Source organism: Xenopus laevis, chromosome 6L (assembly GCF_017654675.1).
Source record: "Xenopus laevis strain J_2021 chromosome 6L, Xenopus_laevis_v10.1, whole genome shotgun sequence".
Lineage (NCBI taxonomy): Eukaryota > Metazoa > Chordata > Amphibia > Anura > Pipidae > Xenopus > Xenopus laevis.
Window position 1 is genome coordinate 74813618 of NC_054381.1, and position 20675 is coordinate 74834292.

The 20675-nt window shown below is 41.8% G+C and overlaps 1 protein-coding gene across 10 annotated transcripts in view; it reads right to left on the reverse strand.

Moving 5' to 3' along the window:
* Positions 1 to 20675, reverse strand: part of LOC108718510 (catenin delta-2) — a 757810-nt gene that overhangs the window by 350769 nt on the left and 386366 nt on the right. For all 10 annotated transcript variants that reach the window (XM_041566188.1, XM_041566184.1, XM_041566181.1 and 7 more), the window contains one exon: positions 9891 to 9925. In XM_041566188.1, the coding sequence (XP_041422122.1) occupies positions 9891 to 9925 (35 nt within the window). The remainder of the gene's footprint in view (positions 1 to 9890; positions 9926 to 20675) is intronic.

The following is a 20675-nucleotide window of genomic DNA, read 5'->3' on the forward strand; positions in this document are numbered from 1 at the left end:
GAGCCAGCGGCTTTTGATACCATCCACATCCACTGCCACCTCTCATCTTAAACCTTTATGAATTTCTTTGAGTGCTCTTTCAATCTCTTCAAGAAAAAAAATCTTCTAATATAAGCTTTGTTTACTGTGCATATTTATTGTTTCATTTATGTGACGTATCCTCCATGTGTACTTTTTATAAATTGTACTTTTATATATTGCACTTTTATGTATTGTACGGGACTGCAACTCCCTAACACTGCTTTACAAATAAAGTTATACATACATACACTAACTTGAGGATCTATAGCATCCCCCTATTATTAATTTGCTGGACTCTTTACAATCTGTAAAAAAATCCACCATAATGTTTCAGCTTCCTCAACAAACAGATATACCCCCTCTCCTTTTTTATTTCCTATGTCTTCCCATTAAGCAATTGCCTAAGTCAAAAAGGTCAGACACTAAGGTGCAGAAGTTAAAAACTCGAATTTCGAACTATTTTTTGGGTACTTCGACCATCGAATAGGCCTAAATTCGACTTCGACTTCGATTTGAAGTAAAAAAGTTCGACTTCTGAAAATCGAAGTACTGTCTCTTTAAAAAAGTTCGACTTCGACACTTTGCCATCTTAAACCTGCCAAATTGCTATGTTAACATATGGGGACCTCCTATAACCCATAGCCAACATTTGGCTGAGTCTTTAGAAGTCGAAGGAAAATCAACCGATCGATAATTTGAAGGATTTCATTGTACGATTGATACAAAAAAACTTCGACTTTGACGTTCGAAGTTGAAGTAATCCAATTCGATGGTCGAATTTTAAAGTTTTTTCCACTTTGAAATTCGACCCTTGATAAATCTGCCCCTAAAATTCCAATATATTTCAGGGATCTAATAGTCTATTTTCTACATGCACCTTCATATGGTTTTAACTTTGCTATTAGTACACTATGAATGTGGTTGCAAAGCTTCCTTTCACATTATAGTCTCTGGAGATCAAATAATTTAGCATCACTTAGACTAGAAATTGGAAAAAGTAAAATGTTCTTCTTTAATTACTTTTAACTGTTAACAGCAATAATGAGAACTTTTGTTTTTCTTTTGTTGCTCAAGTCAATAATTATAATGTGTTAAAGCATAGTTGATAAGGCTTTGCCTTGCTTCATACTACTTCCTTGTTTTAATAAATTAATCACTATTTGAACAGATCACTAGAGTTCCTGTCTTTATGCATCACATAATGCAGAGTCTGGCTTACTACATTGCTAATTAGCATGGCAATCATTAGCACCTGAAAGGAAGTAGCGATTAAAAAGCGCTAAGAAAGAGTGCACTTGTCACTGTAAACATCCCTCCATGGCTGCTTGGAGAGCTGTGTTTAAACCCAGCTGTTTTTGGTAGCCGCATTAATTCCCTGTCACCACATAAGCAATATACATCTGACAACTAAGAACTTGCAAGAAAGTTAGTAGAAGCAAATGCATCTGTACACAAGACAGCAAATCTTACTTTTGAAAGATGTAGTTCTGTGTTTCATTGGATCAGATCATCTTTTTTCTTATCTTTTTCTCCTCTTTTTTCTGATATTATTATCTTATTTTGTAAAGATAAAAGTTAAAACGAAGCTACAGTACATAATATTCGAAGCCAAAGGGCCCATAGCTGTAAAGTAATGTACAATGTATTCAGCCAGGCAACAGAATATACATAGAAATTTAGCTTTTTATGGTTTATTTGCTGTTTTTCTTCTGTAAGATGGTAATTTAAGTTTATGACTGAGAATATAAAATTTTTTGTGGACACATATACAGTACAACTAAACACATAACGGCAGACTTATCAAAATGGGAGATTCGAGTTTACCACAGAAAAACCCACCCACATTCTTTTCATTCCTATGGGATTTGTAAAAGCATATTTATCAAATGGCGAACTCTAATAAATAACAAATGCAGTTATGCAACGTTTGTTTTGACATTACTAATACAACCAACATATGAGTGGCAATGTTCTGGCAGGTGATCCTCTGTGCTGACTGCATCCAATGAATGTATGATAATGGCAAGTTACTTTGAATGTATTTATTAGGGCTGATCCAATCACTTGAAGCCAGAGAATCAAGCAATAGCCTAAATAGAACTGCAATGACCACTTAAAAAAAATATTTGTTTGTCAATTTGAATCGTACCATTGACACTCCTAAAACTCGACTTTATTGAACTGTCACTAGGGATGTAGCGAACGGCGGAAAAAATGTTCGCTAACATATTCGCGAACTTGCGTCCAAAAATGCGAACGGTTCGCGAACGTCGCGAACCCCATAGACTTCAATGGGAAGGCGAATTTTAAAAGCTAGAAAAGACATTTCTGGCCAGAAAAATGATTTTAAAGTTGTTTAAAGGGTGCAACGACCTGGACAGTGGCATGCCAGAGGGGGATCAAGGGCAAAAATGTATCTGAAAAATACATTGTTGACACAGCGCTGCGTTTTGTGCTGTAAAGGGCAGAAATCACACTACGTCACTCAGGTGATGTTTCTGGACACGGAATGTGAAAAAGCTCACACAGCTAGGTGGCACTTGGTTAAAGACTGGGCAAACAATGCCTGCAAGGGCAACGTATACAGTAGTGGATACGGAATATATTATTGCTGCTGTAAAAACATCACTCAGGTGATGTTTACGGACACAGAATTATTATTGTTATTTAGACAGAATGTGAAAAAGCTCACACAGCTAGGTGGCACTTGCATACCTCCCAACTGTCCCTCTTTTGACCACTCAACCCCCTGTCCCTCTTTTGTACTGGAAAGTCCCTCTTTTCTCTGCACTGAACAGCCAGAAAAAAACCAGTTTCTAACTTAATTGGCTTTTGGCAGAGAGCTCAGAACAGCTAACAGGTGCAAATAAGATACTTTGTAACAATTTTGACTCTGGTTGGTGCTGGTAGTGGTGAACTACTAGGAGGAGCAGCACACCAGTCCCTCTTTTCTCTGAACTGAACAGCCAGAAAAAAAACAGTTTCTAACTTAATTAGCTTTTGGCAGAGAGCTCAGAACAGCTAACAGGTGCAAATAAGATACTTTGTAACAATTTTGACTCTGGTTGGTGCTGGTGGTGGTGAACTACTAGGAGGAGCAGCACACCAGTCCCTCTTTTCTCTGCACTGAACAGCCAGAAAAAAACCAGTTTCTAACTTAATTAGCTTTTGGCAGAGAGCTCAGAACAGCTAACAGGTGCAAATAAGATACTTTGTAACAATTTTGACTCTGGTTGGTGCTGGTAGTGGTGAACTACTAGGAGGAGCAGCACACCAGTCCCACTCCCCAACACAGCTAGACTAATAGCACTGGGCTCTTACAGTAGCAAAGTAAAAAAAACAAAAAAGAAAATAAAAGCAGTCCTTACAAGGACTATTGGGTTACAGGCAGCAGTCAGCAGATGAGAGATCAGCAGCAGGACAGCTGCCCACAGCAGCTACATACAGAGCACTGCAGTAGAAGGTAGATTACTAGCCAGCAAAGCTACCTAACCTAAAATGTCCATCAAATCCTTGCAGAGTTCTGTAAAGGGCAGAAATCACACTACATTTCTAAACTTGTGTAATAAACTGCTTTAAAACATCCGGCGTCTACATGCCAATCAAGTCGTGTAAAGGTTACAGCCTGTTCACACGCAAAGACAAAACGCGGCGCTTACTGCAACGCAAAAAAACGCAAAGAGCTTTAATGAATGATACCGTCAAGTGAGCAAATAATAGTTTTTAATTACTAGTTGCTTGTCACCTCCAGGATGTTCGTCCTGTTGGTGGCAATATTTCTGTAGTGGTGTGTTTAGCAGTCACCGTGCTTGTGCGCACGTGCACGGTCAGGCAGAGGTAATTCAATGTACAGTGAAGTGAACCAAAAAACACTGATTCTGCAGTGTGGGCCCAGTTTTGGTCTACTTTATTGATCACCTGCGGTGACCATAAAAGATGCGATTTTGCCACTGTTGCAGAACCCTGAAAAATTAGGCATGTGTACTTTCCTGAAAAATTATGTTTTTTTTGTTGCAGCCACTGAAGCACAGAGGCCAGAAAAAATATGCCATATAAATGCTGAAAATATTAATTTTTTTTTGTCGCAGCCACTGAAGCACAGAGGCCAGAAAAAATATGCCATATAAATGCTGAAAATATATATTTTTATGGTTGCAGCCACTGAAGCACAGAGGCCAGAAAAACTCAGGATTTACCTGTCCAAAAAGTTTTGCTTAAAATGAAACCAGTAGGGTTTGCACCCTAGTTTGTAACGGTGGCGGAGGGAGGAGGACGCTAAAGGACAGCTGTGTGTGGAGTCATGCGGCGTGCAGAGAAGGACAGCTGCATGGGGAGTCAGAATAAGTCTTCCGGCGTGCAGTAACCCTCCGAGATCCATGCCTCATTCATTTTAATAAAGGTCAGGTAATCCACACTTTTGTGACCTAGGCGAGTTCTCTTCTCAGTTACAATCCCTCCTGCTGCACTGAAGGTCCTTTCTGAGAGGACACTTGAGGCGGGGCAAGACAAGAGGTTCATGGCAAATTGTGACAGCTCTTGCCACAGATCAAGCCTGCGCACCCAGTAGTCCAGGGGTTCATCGCTCCTCAGAGTGTCGATATCTGCAGTTAATGCCAGGTAGTCCGCTACCTGCCGGTCGAGGCGTTCTCTGAGGGTGGATCCAGAAGGGTTCTGGCGCTGCCTTGGACTGAAAAACCTTTGCATGTCTGACGTTACAGAGTGGCCAAAGTGCATTGTCCTTGCAGGTGCGCTCGTGGCAGGATTACTGGCACCTCTGCCCCTGGAATGTTGATGAGTTCCTGAAGTGACATCACCCTTAAAAGCATTGTACAACATGTTTTGCAGGCTGGTTTGTAAATGCAGCATCCTTTCGGACTTGTGGTACGTTGGTAACATTTCTGCCACTTTATGCTTGTACCGAGGGTCTAGTAGCGTTGCAACCCAGTACAGGTCCTTCTCCTTAAGCCTCTTGATACGGGGGTCCTTCAACAGGCATGACAGCATGAAAGACCCCATTCTCACAAGGTTGGATGCAGAGGTATCCATCTCCGCTTCCTCGTTATCAAGGACTACATCATCCACGGTCTCCTCCCCCCAGCCACGTACAAGACCAGGGGTCCCCAAAAGGTCACCACAAGCCCCCTGGGAAGCCTGCTCCTGTTGGTCCTCCTCCTCCACAAAGCCACATTCCTCCTCTGACTCCACTTCTGACACCTCTCCCTGCGTTGCAGCAGGTGCCTGGGCTCGTTCTGGTGATTCCGACCAGAAATCGTGCGCTTCCTGCTCCTCATCACGCTGGTCTACAGCCTCATCTGTCACTCGTCGCACGGCACGCTCCAGGAAGAAAGCAAAGGGTATTAGGTCGCTGATGGTGCCTTCGGTGCGACTGACCATGTTTGTAACCTCTTCAAAAGGGCGCATGAGCCTGCAGGCATCGCGCATAAGCACCCAGTAATGGGGGAAAAAAATCCCCAGCTCTGCAGATCCAGTCCTACCACCCAGTTCAAACAGGTATTCATTGACGGCTCTTTGTTGTTGCAGCAGACGTTCAAACATGAGGAGCGTTGAATTCCAGGGAGTCTGGCTGTCGCAAATTAAACGCCTGACTGGCATGTTGTACCGCTGCTGAATGTCAGCAAGGCGTGCCATGGCTGTGTAGGAACATCTGAAATGGGCTGACACCTTCCTGGACTGCCTGAGAATGTCCTGGAATCCTGGGTACTTCGAGACAAAACGTTGGACTATTAAATTCAGAACATGTGCCATGCAGGGCACATGTGTTAAATTGCCCAGTCTCAGTGCTGCCAACAGATTGCTTCCGTTGTCACACACCACTTTTCCGATCTTCAGTTGGTGTGTGGTCAGCCACCGATCGGCCTGTGACTGCAGAGATGACAGGAGTACAGATCCGGTATAGTTTCTGCTTTCCAGGCACGTCATCCCCAAGACAGCATGACAACGGCGTACCTGGCACGTCGAATAGCCTAGGGGGAGCTGGGGGTGCACAGGTGTGGAGGAGGAGGACCCAGCAGCAGAGGAGGAGGAAGCAGAGGAAGAAGACGAGGTAGAGAGCGAAGGAGGAGTAGAGGTGGTGGCAGAACCGCGTGCAATCCGTGGCAGTGACACCAACTCCACTGTTGTTGTTGAGCCACGCATTCCCTGCTTCCCAGCCATAACCAAGTTCACCCAGTGGGCAGTGTAGGTGACATACCTGCCCTGACCATGCTTGGAGGACCATGCGTCAGTAGTCATATGGACCTTTGCCCCAACACTAAGTGACAGAGATGCGGTGACTTGGCTCTGCACATGGTGGTACAGGTGTGGTATTCCCTTCTTGGAAAAAAAATTGCGGCTGGGTACCTTCCACTGCGGTGTCCCAATTGCTACAAATTTGCGGAAGGCCTCAGAGTCCACCAGCTGGTATGGTAAAAGCTGGCGGGCTAAGAGTGCAGACAAGCCAGCTGTCAGACGCCGGGCAAGGGGGTGACTCGCAGACATTAGCTTCTTACGCTCAAACATGGCCCTCACAGAAACTTGGCTGGGGGCAGATGACTGGGAACTGGTGGTCAAGGTGGAAGGCGGAGTGGAGGGTGGTTCAGACGGGTCAAAGACAGCAGAGGTAGAGCAGTAAGATGCTGGACCAAAAGGAGGGTGGCTTTTAGTTTGTCTGCTGCCTTTGAGGTGTTGCTCCCATAGTGCTTTGTGCTTGCCGTTCATGTGCCTTCGCATAGAAGTTGTACCTATGTGGGTGTTGGGCTTCCCAAGACTCAGTTTCTGACTACACTCATTGCAAATTACAACGCTTTTGTCAGAGGCACACACATTAAAAAAATCCCACACCGCTGACCTTTTTGAAGCTGGCAATCTGGCGGTAACAGTAGAAGTTGGCGGCAATGGCGGGTGCGTTGGCCGGCTGACCACAGGTGCCGATACATGTTGTTGCCCTACTGTTCCCTGCGAGCTGTCCTCCCTGCTTCTTCTAAGTCTTATTCTCCTCCTGCCTCTCTGACTCTCCGTCTCTCCATCTGAACTATCTCCCTCTTGCTCTCTTCTACTGGGCACCCACAAAACATCAATCTCCTCATCATCATTCTCCTCAGATGCATCAATTTCTTCTAACAGCTCACAGAAGGAAGCAGCAGCGGGGACCTCCTCATCACTCATTATGTCCATCTCTGTTGTGTTGTCTGCCAGAATTATATCTGGTGTAACGTCCTCATCTCCTTCATCTTCTTCTGCCAATAATGGTTGCGCATCACTCAGTTCAAGAAACTCATGTGTAAATAACTCCTCTGACTCCAGTGAAGAAGGGGCGCCGGTGGTGGAGGAAGTGTTACGTGGGGTGCCCATAGCAGAGGAGGATGAGGATGTTGTGGCAAAGTTAGAAACGGTAGAGGATGGGGTGTGCTGTGTAAGCCAGTCAACTACCTCTTCAGCATTTTGGGAGTTCAGGGTAATTGCCTTTGTAAAACTGGGCAATTTCCTAGGGCCACAGGATAGCATAGCAGCACGGCCCCTAGTGCCTCTGCGTGGCGGCCTGCCTTTGCCTGGCATTTTTTTTAAAACAACAACAACAACTCAGGTGATGTTTCTGGAGACGGTATTATTATTGATATTTAGACAGAATGTGAAAAAGCTCACACAGCTAGGTGGCAGTTGTTTGAAGAACACACTGGGCAAACAATGCCTGCAAGGTCAACGTATACACTACAGCAGTGGATACGGAATATATTATTGCTGCTTGAAAAACGTCACTCAGGTGGTGTTTCTGGAGACGGTATTATTATTGATATTTAGACAGAATATGAAAAAGCTCACACAGCTAGGTGGCAGTTGTTTGAAGAACACACTGGGCAAACAATGCCTGCAAGTGCACTACTATCGGTGAACTACTATGAAGAACAGCAAACAGCACTGGACACGTTAAAGAACAGTAAGATAAGTAAAATAAAAAAAATATATATATATTAAAAAAAAAAAAATTACTCTGGTTGGTGCTGAACTACTAGGAGCAGCACACCAGTCCCACTCCCCAACACAGCTAGACTAATAGCACTGGGCTCTTATAGTAGCAAAGTAAAAAAACAAAAAAGAAAATAAAAGCAGTCCTTACAAGGACTATTGGGTTATTACAGCAGTCAGCAGATGAGATCAGAAGCAGTGCCCACAGCAGCTACATACAGAGCACTGCAGTAGAAGGTAGATTACTAGTCAGCAAAGCTAACTAACCTAAACTCACTGTCCCTCAAATCCCTGCAGAGTTCTGTCCCTACAATACAGAGCAGTATCAAGTAGATTACTAGCCAGCAAAGTTACTATCAATTGTCCCTCAAATCACTAAACAGCTCTCTCCCTACACTAGCTCTTCCAAGCACACACAGGCAGAATGAAAAAACACTGCAGGGCTTCAGTTTATATATGGAAGGGGAGTGGTCCAGGGGGTGTGGGGGTGGTCCAGGAGGGAGAGCTTCCTGATTGGCTGCCATGTATCTGCTGGTCTGGGGTGAGAGGTCAAAAATAAGCGCCAGCTAAGGCGAACCCAAATTGGCGAACGTCGCGCGACGTTCGCGAACATTCGGCGGACGCGAACAGCCGATGTTCGCGCGAATTAGTTTGCGGGCGAACAGTCCGCGACATCCCTAACTGTCACAGCAAAAATCCTAGCTTTATCGGATTATCCAGTGCAGATCACGTTGTCAAGAAACAACTTTAGGGACATCTGCTTTTAACTTCTATATGACTTTGACAGGCTTGAGATGGAGTATTTTCAGATTCTGATTCTTAGCAGCTTTGGGGTATAATAAATCTCTAAAAATGTGAGGGTTTTTTCCTCTAAAATTTTGAGTTTTCTCCTTTAAAAACTCAACCAGAAAAATGTGAGGTTTAATACATGGGCCCCATATACTTTATGCTATATTCTAGCCCCAAAGCCTCTCCCCCTGTGCTTAGCTTTACATCGCCAGTGGGGGTCCAAAGGGGGGAAATCGCTAGTGCAGAGAGTGCAATTGTGCTTTCTGCATTAGAAGAGCTTAATTACTGGTTTAATAACTGGATATTTGGCTTTCAAAGTTACTAGAAGCTACTTTTGCTGCCACTGATAATTTGTGGGGCACTGCTGCCTGAGGCAAGGTTCTTACCTTGCCTCATAGCAGAAACGCTCCTTAGAACAGCTATGAATTTTTTAATATGTTAACAGCTATTTGTTATTTCTCTTTTCAATATATAATATATATGAATAATATAAATTGTATTTATTTAAAGGGGTAATTAATCTTATAATTCATTTTAGTATGATGTAACGGGTAACAGGGGTATTCTAATATTATTTTCATTTTATTTGTCTTAATGTTTTCTTTTTTGTAGGTTTTGACATTATGGGGGGGAATTTCCCCAGCTATCAGGGTGTCACTCTGAAAGATACTGTAATTAGCAGAAGGCCTGAAAGGAATGATAAGCAATAAAAAGTAACAATATATTTGTAGCCCCAAAAAGTTCAGATTGCAAGCAAAAAATGTGTAATAGGTAGTAGTAATTTAAAAACTATAAAATACAGCATATATATAGTCCATTCTAAAATATACCAAAAGCTTGCTCAAAGATTAATTAACCCCTTAATTAAGCCAATATATCCATTATCTTCTTGTTTCTTTTAACCACCAAATGCTGCATAGAACCATAGATGCCTACAGTATTTGGCAAGTTGCATAAGCAACTAGAAAATCCATCTGTAGCATACAGGTGAGGCCACTACTGATTTAAGTCTGCAAAATGTATAGCCACTCCTACTTTATTAAAAAAAATCTATTTTTAAATAACACCCTTATGCCTTTTGAAGAATATCTTTGACAATGGTATAAAATAAATTTTACCTTGGGTTTGCCAGCGGAACTGTTCTTCTGTTGAACTGAAAGAAAAATACAGGAACATTAAAGCAAGAAGTTTTATTTTTTAATATAAAAAATGTTATTTTTTAGATATGATTATGGCTGATTTTCTATATATGGGGCATGCTGATAAATGCTGATAAACACTCAGGAACCATCAAAGTTTAAGAAATTGCATGTTTTGTTTTGAATGAATTTGCCTTTCAAAATTGATGAAAATGTAATTCCTAAGTGAGAAGTGCACTGCAAATAATTTATTAAAAGTCTACAATTAATAAAACTACATCAAAGTACACTGCAAAAAAAAAAGTTACAGCGCAGGTATATTGTTATCCACAATTGAAAACATCAACAAAGTATTGACATGCATGAACAGTTTTTAGCCATTACAATTGTTTAGGCAGGTCAACAAATGACTATAGTGATTACAATAAAAAAAACACGTGAATGCGTAACTGTGACTTATTTATCTGTGGTTTTAGTGGGGCCACAAAGAATTGTGTCTCTCTATTATTCAGTGCTGACTGCAGGTAGCAGCATACTGGATAGCAGAACTTGGGCACACCAGCACTTCTCTTTTGATAATGCCATTCATTTTGATGCAAGGAAGTAGAGTAGGGAAGACAAGCTACAAAAGAACAAATGTCCTATTGTTTTTATACTGTAGATGCATGTATGTATTAGTCACATAAATAGAAGAATCTGTAATAATTGTACTGTTATTGTACTATTGATAGTTTGATCTACTCTAATCTAAGTAGCCTTCTTTGAACCACACTGGAATCATGGATGATAGCCAGACAGCTTTTCCCCTATAATTATACCAACATTGTAACCCTCTCCCAGTCTCTTCTAGCAAATACATGAAAAGGGGACTCCTTATTTTGACCCTTCGCTTTGAGCTATCCCACTGAACCCCATTATTATATACCTTAATGAAACCAGGAGACAGAGATGGGTGTAAAATGGCCACAGCAGTTATTCACATTTTATCAAATAAATAGGACCTTACCAGCCTAACCCGAGGCAATATTCTAAAGCCAGAATTGAACAAGAGATTGCTACTATGCTCTGCCGCCAACATGAGAGAAGTTCAGCAGTCCTGCTGCTGGACCTGCATCTGCAATGTCTCGAAGTTAGGAAATCCAAGCAGGTTGTCATCTAGCACAAACAGAAGTAGTGTCTGTATCAATGAATCCGCTATGCAGTCACAGGAGAGAACTAGTGATGGGTGCTAGGAATTGCTGTCGGAATTGTCACCAGCTTCAGAATTTTCACCGCAAATTCGTGAATTTATTCGCTGGCGGAAAAATCACAGCGAATTCGCTCCTGGCAAATAAATTCGTCCATCACTAGAGGGAACTTCCTTTCTCCATCTTCTAAACTTACCTGTGCAGTACACTGGCAAGGTCCTACCGCCACAACGAGCCTAACTGAAAACCTTCAGTTGGGCTTGTCCCCACCATACCTTTATGCTAATTTCTTAATAAATAATAACATAGTAAATGACTTAAAAAAACAAATAGTCATAAAACATACAAAATGTACCAAACATACTGTACCACAGGATGGAATAAAATTGGCCAATAGCCTTATGGTATACATATTTGTAACATTCTCTGCGTACAAAACAAAAATAGATTCCTTTTTGAAATACTTAAAATAATTAAAAAGAGTGTAATTGCCTGCAAAGCCAGCCACCCTTATCTGGATGTATATTGATTGGGCAATTTAAAGCCATGCAAATTTATGAGTAGATTGCCTGCCATACCTGACCACGCAGTTTACTGCTAGAGATCTGGAAAATTATGAAAAGCCAAAGACACTAAAACATTACATTAGCCAGTAGACCTGACCTAGAAATCATAGCAAATCTTATCTTGCTACTAGGGATAGGCAAATTTATTCACCTTGTTTCACCGCGGAAATGACGCCCATAGACTTGTATAGTGTCGTGCGTCAAAAAAAGACGCGCGTCAAAACAAAAAATGTTCGCAATGCGTCAAAATATTTTTGACGCCCATAGACTTTAATGGGTGTCGGCGACATTTCACCGGCATCTAATTTTTGGTGAAACCAAATGGGTCAAATTTGCTCATCCCTACAAATTACCAATTACTCTGCCCATGTGCTAGACTAGGATGCTTACATAGACATTCAAAGGCAGTTGGATTTCATCATGGATATAAAATTTACTTTCATTAATAATGGAGTAATTGTCAACCTGCCCCATCTGCTCTGGAGGCCCTAAGCTGCATGTGCCCAGCTTAGAGAGTAAATTCACCAAACCAGCTTGCTGTGTTGCTTCCCTAGAAGCTCCTCCACTCTGTAGTGGCCTCCCTCCAGCCACGAGTGTCCAGCTCAGAGGGCCCAGCATAGAGGGTAAGGTCAACCAACCCCTTTCTTATGCTGCTTCTTTAGCAACCCATCCTAACTATAGAGAGCTCCCTCCAGTCACAGAAGGTAAGATTACCCAACCAATTTGTAGTGACCACTAATCATAAAGGATAACTGATAACCCTGTCATGAGGATGGGGGCTATTAATGTCTCGCTTGTGTGTACCCTCATTTGCCCCCCCATTTAACTAGAGGTTTCCCAGTACTCTATGAACTAACCTATCTAGTGATTCTGTATCAGAGTGGTAGTAACCCTAAGTGCAAAAGTACTACTGGCAGTTAGATGCTCATTGTAACTAATTTCCAACTATGAATTAACCTTACTTTAGATGCAGCCTCTAAATGTGTTAGCTGCCGTACATTATTCCACCGAGGGTAGGAAAGAACCATAGTACCATGCCACTTGTGCTCTCCAGCATGGTGGGTACGGCAGATTGTATGCTTCGACCCAGGTATCTTCATGTAACGGAACACCTCCAAGAGACCAGCTCTCTTAGAAAGGAAACATCCAACCATGGGCCACTTTAACATATACATGATACATGTAACACAGGATCCATCATATCAGCCACCAGCCCCTTGTGTTCTCCAGCATGGTGGGTACGCCAGATTGCATACTTTGACCCAGGTATTTCAATGTAACATAACACCTCCCAGAGACCAACGCTCTTAGAGAGGAAACAGCCAACCATGTGAACTGTAACATATGCAGGATTCCCACTAACATCGGCCACAATTGTGACTACTGTAAGAAGAAATCTAGAAGCACACCATTGTATTAACAGATATAATGAACTGACCACTTACATGTCTGTAAAAAGAGCTGGAGTTTAATCCCTGTTTAGATCTCGGGGCCAAAGTGTATCCAAAACATCTCTCTGTGTTTCAGTGATGGCATATAAGAGATAAAAGCCTACATGATCAGCTGATTAAAGCTAACATTGGGAGCTCAAAAAGTGGTACACAACATTTATTACACAATCCGAAATATGGTACCTTTCCTTGTTTACATTGCACACAATGCAACTCAGTTATCAAAGGGAGTTTTTTTCATCACCAACATACATATTTCACATGTGAATCTTCATATGTAATTTACCTTTTGAAATGTCCATGTTGTGTCATATATATCGGAGAGACCACACAAAATATGAAGGATCGATTTTTCAAACATAAATCCACTATCCGTAAGAACCTCACTGTTCTGCCAATACCAGCACACTTTCATCAAGCCAAACACTCCATAAGCCAACTCAAATTTCAAATTATAGACACAGTCGGGGTCCCCAGAAGAGTTGGAGACAAACTCCTCCAACTAAAACACAGAGAGATGTTTTGGATTCACAAATTAGCTACACTTTGGACCCGAGGGCTAAACAGGATTATACTACAGCTCTTTTTACACTCATGTAAGTGGCCAGTTCTTTATATCCGTTAATAAATGTTTATTATTTGGTTTCTCATATTAATTCCATGTATTATTAAACAATCTTAGGCACGAATTTTCTTTCTTTCTTTTTTTTTACTATTACTAACAAAACTGACATTGGAAACCCTGAGTGTGTTTCGCAATTTCTGCATGCATAATAGTGTTTTAGGAAAAATGCTGAGTGCCATGTGCGGAATATGCTTACATCTCAGGTATGTTGGATATACTGTATAGTGATATAAGTCATATAAATTGTTAAAAATTGTAGTGCACTATCATCCTTGTTTTTTACACACCTTGCAACACAAATGGATAATCTAATGGAGAAATACATTTTAGTCACTAATAATTATACATGGACTTAATTGTGGACTTTTTCAACCTAAGTGGATTTTGTAACCCTAATTGATTGTGGACTTTTTCAACCTAAGTGGATTTCGTAACCCTAATTGATTGTGGACTTTTTCAACCTAAGTGGATTTTGTAACCCTAATTGATATTTGCATAGAATACAATGAATGCAATGGACTTTCTTAAGAAACATGCCATGGACATTTTAGCAATGAACTTTGAACCTATTTGTGAACTAATATGTATATAAATACTATTGTGTAATTGGGTTAATTGTATCTTGGATGTGGGTGGAGTTATGTGGAGTTAGTTCTTACACGTATCTATGACCCCGTGTAGAGCACCCAGCACTTTCAACAAGTGTATTCATCAGGTAGAGCACTGTACCTGACCATCGTGCAGTACAATTGTGACAACTAGCATACGGGTAACCAAAATAAAAAAAGAGGGGTAAGGCGGTTTACAGAAACAAACAGCTAACAGACAAATTCTTATGTATACCTTGCCAATATGCTATTATGAAATACAGAAATGTACATCTCCCTACTGATGCCAGGAGAAGCAATAGGTGGCATATGGTTAGCAGTCAAGCAGTACCTGGCAAAATGAACTGCATACAGCTTAAGTGAAATAAGCAGTTCCATGCTAAACACATAAGTTAGTATGCAACAGACCGAAAATATAGCACTGAGCAGATCCAAAAGGTGTTATCTGATTGGGGTTTCTAGATGATACTAAAATACCATATTGACATATTGATAATGGTGGAACTGCTTTTGTTCAGAAAAGAAAACTGAACCTTATCAAAACAAAGTCTAAAATTGTGTCGGCACTATATAATATCGTTCCAGGGGGTGTTAAATGATAACCAAATATAAACATATAGTAAACCTCCCTCTGCCAGAAGCTCCCAAAGTCAAGCTACAGCAAGTAGGCCCTGTATGATATAAAACCCATTAAAAGTAACCAGCTGCTGAATCAAGTAACTATATCTATAGAAATACTGTGTAATAGGCAGCCTAAATAAAGCCAAACCCAAGAAAATTACTGTATTCATGCTTCACACCTATTCCCGACTAAGCCCCACTACTTTCTTTGTATAGTCCACTTCTAGTTCTCTGTATACTCTAATTCCCACTCTCTGTGTACTCTAATGAGTTGCAGTGGCAGCGACCCAGAATACCTGATTGTTTTGTGTAAAAGTTCAAAGTTATCATCCTCTACAGACCAACCTTACACTAACAAGTAGTCTACATATTTCCAAATGAATCTTCAATCGTGTTTAGTAATTTATTAGTGATTGGTGGGATAATTAAAAGGAACTGATAATGTTGTAATATTTTTTATTTTATTTTTTATGTCATTATTTTATTCAAAGGGATTTAGGGAGAGTAGAAAAAATCATTCCACTACTTGTATGGAGCTGTAACTAACCAGGTAGCACTTAATATGCTGTATATAAGGATGATTCCAAGGTCAAATAAAAATCCTTAATTTTCTCTCAGTTTTCTTTTGTTCAAAGAGGGAAATTTATAAGAACCAGTGTCTTATGTATCTTTATAGTAATTGTTATCAACCTATCATTAAAACTGTTGTCAGTTTGTTGAAGAATGATGAACTGTCACCTATTTTTTGTAAAAAGGATATCACTGTAACGACCACTTTGTCTGGAACTTTGATTGGTGATTGTACCTCGTGGACGTCATAAGCGAGGTACCAGCAAGGATGAAGAGACGAAGTAGTCGAAGTCAGGCAAAGGTTCAAGGCAGGCAGCAGGAAACAAAGTCAAGAGTCAGGCAAAAGTCGAAAACCAGAATTCAATAGTAAAGAATGCTTCGGCAGGATCAGAAAAACTGGAACCAGCTTGGGCAGGTGGACATGCCTTTTAAACAATCTTTGGCACCAATCAGATGCACCCTGATGATTTCATGATGCCTGCGACTTGACGTACTGTAGGCGTCAATATGCGCAGCGTTGGATGCCAGAAATGCAGAAGTGCATGCATGCGCACCATCATTTGGGGAGAGATGCACTTGGAGGTAAGACGCTGAAGAAATCTCCCGGCACTTCTTACAGTACCCCCCCTTCAGGATTACCCTCTGGGGACTCCCAAAATTTTTCAGGAAATTTCTTGTGAAATGCCAGAAAGAAGAAGGAGCATGAGTGCCAACAGATCTCTCTTCAGGTCCAAAACCCTTCCAATGGACTAAATATTGGACCCTGCCTCTTACTTTCCTCGAATCCAAAATCTCTTGAACCTCAAATTCATGATGAACATGAAGAATAATAGGAGCAGGAGGAGGTTGCTTAACCGAAAACATTTTCTTGACAAAAGGTTTGACCAAAGAAACGTGAAACGAATTTGAGATGTTCATGGATGAAGGCAAATCTAAACAAATAGAGACAGGGTTAATTATCTCCTTGACCTTGAAGGGACCCACAAAGCGAGGACCATTAAGCGGAGCTTAATGTGCTTCGTGGATAGCCAAACCAAATCTCCGATTTGATAGAGTGGACTGGAACAACGATGCTGGATACAAAATCTGGATACAAACTGTACCCCAGGGTCAGATACAATAGACTGGGGAACACCATGCAGACGAAAAATCTCCTTGAGGAAAACTTGGGCTAGGCCAGCAGCGGACAAAATGGGACATCTTGGAGAATCTGCCTACCACTACTAGAATGGTAGTCATATCAGAGGATCTAGGCAGGTCCACAATAAAGTCCATAGCCACATCCAACCAGGGTTGAGTAGGAATCGGTAAGGGATGAAGAAGACCATATGGAAAGGTTAATTGTGCACAGCCAGGACTCTTTTGTTGTGTGTGCAGGCCGAGACAAAGAGCTTGAGATCTTTAACCAATGAGGGCCACCAGCAATACCTCGAAATGAACTCCTGAGTTTTCTTGATGCCAGGATGACTGGAAATTTTAGAGGAATGAGCCCATTTGAGAACTTTAGCCACCCTTGACTGTTGTACAAATAACTTTCCAGCAGGACATTCAGGAGAATGTTCCAAGTTGGACAAATCAGGCAGGGACAGAAAAGTAGGCTCCAAGACCAAGTCAGGGGCAATAATAGAAGTGAGTGGGATTGGATCACCCTCTTTCTGCACCATACATCTGGATAAGGCATCTGCTTTAGAATTCTTAGAACCGGGCCGATAGGAGGTGAAGAAGTTAAACCTAGAGAAAAACAAGGACCGACGGGCCTGACGAGGATTGAGTCTTCTAGCGGAGGAAATGTATTCAAGATTCTTATGGTCTGTTAGTATAGTAATCGGATCCTTCGCCCCGTCCAGCAAATGACGCCATTCTTCCAATGCAAACTTGATAGCCAAAAGTTCACGATTACCTACAACATAATTCCTTTCAACTCTACCCGTTGAGACAAAATGGCCCCAACATCAACCTTGGAAGCATCAACCTTCACAATAAAAGGCCTGATAAGATCTGGATGACGAAGAATAGGAGCGGAAGTAAATAATTACTTGAGGGTCGAGAAAGCCTCCTGTACTTGCGGTGTCCAGGAACCTCTAAAAGATTTTCTCGTAAGTGCTGTAATAGGAGCCACAGTCTGAGAAAAGTTTTTTTAAAAAAAAATTAGCAAAATTAGCAAATCGCTGAATGGCTTTCAGACCAGAGGGAACAGGCCAATCTAGGACAGCAGAGACCTTCATGGATCCATCTCAAAGCCAGTTTGAGAAATGATGTAGCCCAAAAAAGAAATAGTGGTCTCGTGAAACTCACATTTCTCAAGTTTTGTATAAAGACGATTCTTTCTTAACTTGAGCAAAACTTGTTTAACTTGGGATTCATGTTCAGCCAAAGAGGAAGAATACACCAAAATGTCATCCAAATATACAATAACACAGGATTGGAGAAGATCATGAACAACATCATTAATAAAATCTTGAAAAACTGCAGGTGTGTTGCACAAACCGAATGGCATGCCAAATATTCATAATGACCGTCCCCGGTATTGAAGGCCGTCTTCCACTCATCCCCCTCACGGATGCGAATAAGATTGTAAGAACCTAGCAGGTCAAGCTTGGTGAACACTTTGGCTCCCCTTAATCAATTGAATAATTCTGGAATGACCAGGAGAGGATAACGATTCTTGATTGTTATCTTGTTCAGGGCACAGTAGTCAATGCAAGGCTCTAGAGAGCCATCTTTCTTCTGAACAAAGAAAAACCCTGCTCCAGCTGGAGAAGTAGACTTCCTAATAAAACCCCTGTAAAGATTTTCCTGGATTTATTCTTGCATGGCTTGTGATTGTGGCACAGACAAGGGATAAGTTCTTCCTCTAGGAAGAAGAAATGCAGTTCAAATGGCAGAATGAACTCCAGGCCCTAAGTTCCCCAGTGGACCAGTTGATGGTCGGGTTATGGAGTCAAAGCCAGGGATATCCCAAAATGATAGTCATCTCAGGACAATCAATGAGCAGATCTCTACATCTTCTACGTGAAGACTACCCATTTAGGATTAGGACTGGAGCAGTAACGGAAGAAAGTACACCAGGTGAAATTGGTCTGCCATCCACAGCCCGGGTGGGAAGAGCAATCTTGAGAGCTATGGAACTCAAGCCACAGGACTTGGCAAAGGAGTTATTGACGAAATTTCCTGCTGCTCCAGAATCTAAAAAAGCTTGGAAGGAAAACGTACCAGACAGGGTGGAAAGGGAAGCAGGGAGGAACATACGAGATTTGAAGGAAACTGGGAGTGCAGAAATCTTGCCTAGGGGAAACTCCCCCCTCACACCTAGGCTGGAGTGTTTCCCTGATTCTGAGGTCTGGTAGGACAGGATCTCAGCAGATGCCCAGCGAGGCTGCAATACAAACAGAGACCAGAATTTCTCCTACGGATTCTTTCCTGAGGTGTCAGACGATTGGCTCCAATATGCATTGGTTCATCTTGAACCAGGGAAGAAGAGAAAGTAATTGGAGTGGAGACTTCAGACCTGAGAAAAGTTGTAGGCTTGTGAGCATGAAATTTGAGGGAGGACTCCTCTCTCATACGAGAATCAATCTTGACAATGAAGACGACAAAATCTTCGAAGGAAGTAGGCAAGTCCCGGGTTATAAGCTCATCTTTGAGATCTTCATTAAGCCTCCTCCAGAAAGCTGCGATAAGCACCTCGTTGTTCCAAGACACCTTAGCAGCTAGAGTCCGTAAATTGATGGCGTATTCGGAGGCAGTTTTTGATCCCTCATTGATTCTGCTGGTCAGAGGCATTCAACTTATGACCCAGGACATCAAAAAACTGTTGAAAAGTTGCAAGGAAGGCAGTGGAATCATGTACAAGAGGTCATGAAGAAGAAGTCATGGTCTATTAATGGTGAAGCCAAAGCAAGAGCTTTTCCCTGAAGAAGAGTGATTATATAAGCAACCTTTGATCTTTCGGTCGCAAATTGATCAGGAGCCATATGAAACTGGATCTTACACTGCGTAATGAATCCAAAGCAAGCATCAGGATCACCTCCAAAATGAACTGGTGCCGGAATCTTGGGAGGCTTAGGAGATGCAGACACAAGAAGCGGAGAGGAAGAAGAGCCTCCAGCGCCCGAAATTTGGAGAGCCTCTAAGCGAGAGGGCAAGATGAGCCTGTTGAGCTTCTTGACTGTCCAGATGCTTCATCATAATATCGAAATACACCTCCATGGTCGCGGAAGCAGAGGCCTGGGAAGGTTCCATGTTGAGGCCCAAGCTAACTGTAACGACCACATTGTCTGGAACCTTGATTGGTGATTGTACCTTGTGGACACGCAGGAAAACCCTGTAGGTTCCAGTGTTCACAGAAGCCCTTTTGGGGCCCCGGGCTTTCCGCTGTGGAATCCAACAAGGAAGTGTGGCGTAATAATTGTAAGTGAGGTACCGGCAAGGATGAAGAGAAGACGTAGTCGAAGTCGGGCAAAGGATCATGGCAAGCGGCAGGAAACGAGTCGAGTCAGGCAAAAACCAGGTCGAAAACCAGGAATTCAATAGTAAAGAACACTTTGGCAGGACCAGAAAAAGCTTGGGCATCAGCAAAATGGTGGGCAGGCCTTTTAAACAATCTTTGGTGCCAATCAGACGCACCCTGACTTGACACAGGCATCAATATGCGCAGCATTGGACGCAAGTGGCACACACGTGCCAGGAGGTAAGGCACTGAAGAAGTCTCCCGGCATGTCTTACAATCACATTATTGAAGACTGGGAATCGCTATGGGCCAATGTGAGGAGATCCTCTAGGAATGTTTCACTAATGGAATCGAATTACAACGTTTTACTTAGGTGGTATGGTATTTAGTTCCTGCCCATATTGCACAATTCATACGTTTGACAGACTGTAGGTCTTTTATATACAATAGAAAGTATATAAAAGGCTGAGAATCTGAAACATCTGGTTTCGAAAGTGCTCAAATGATAACCAATTGTACTGAAATGTGGGAAAATGTAAAAAAATAAAACTTTAGAAGCAAGCAAAAAGTGTTTTATTTATATATATATATATATATATATATATATATATATATATATATATATATATATATATATATATATATAATAGTCAGGAAGCCGGCACTGCGCGTCGAAGGGTCAATGT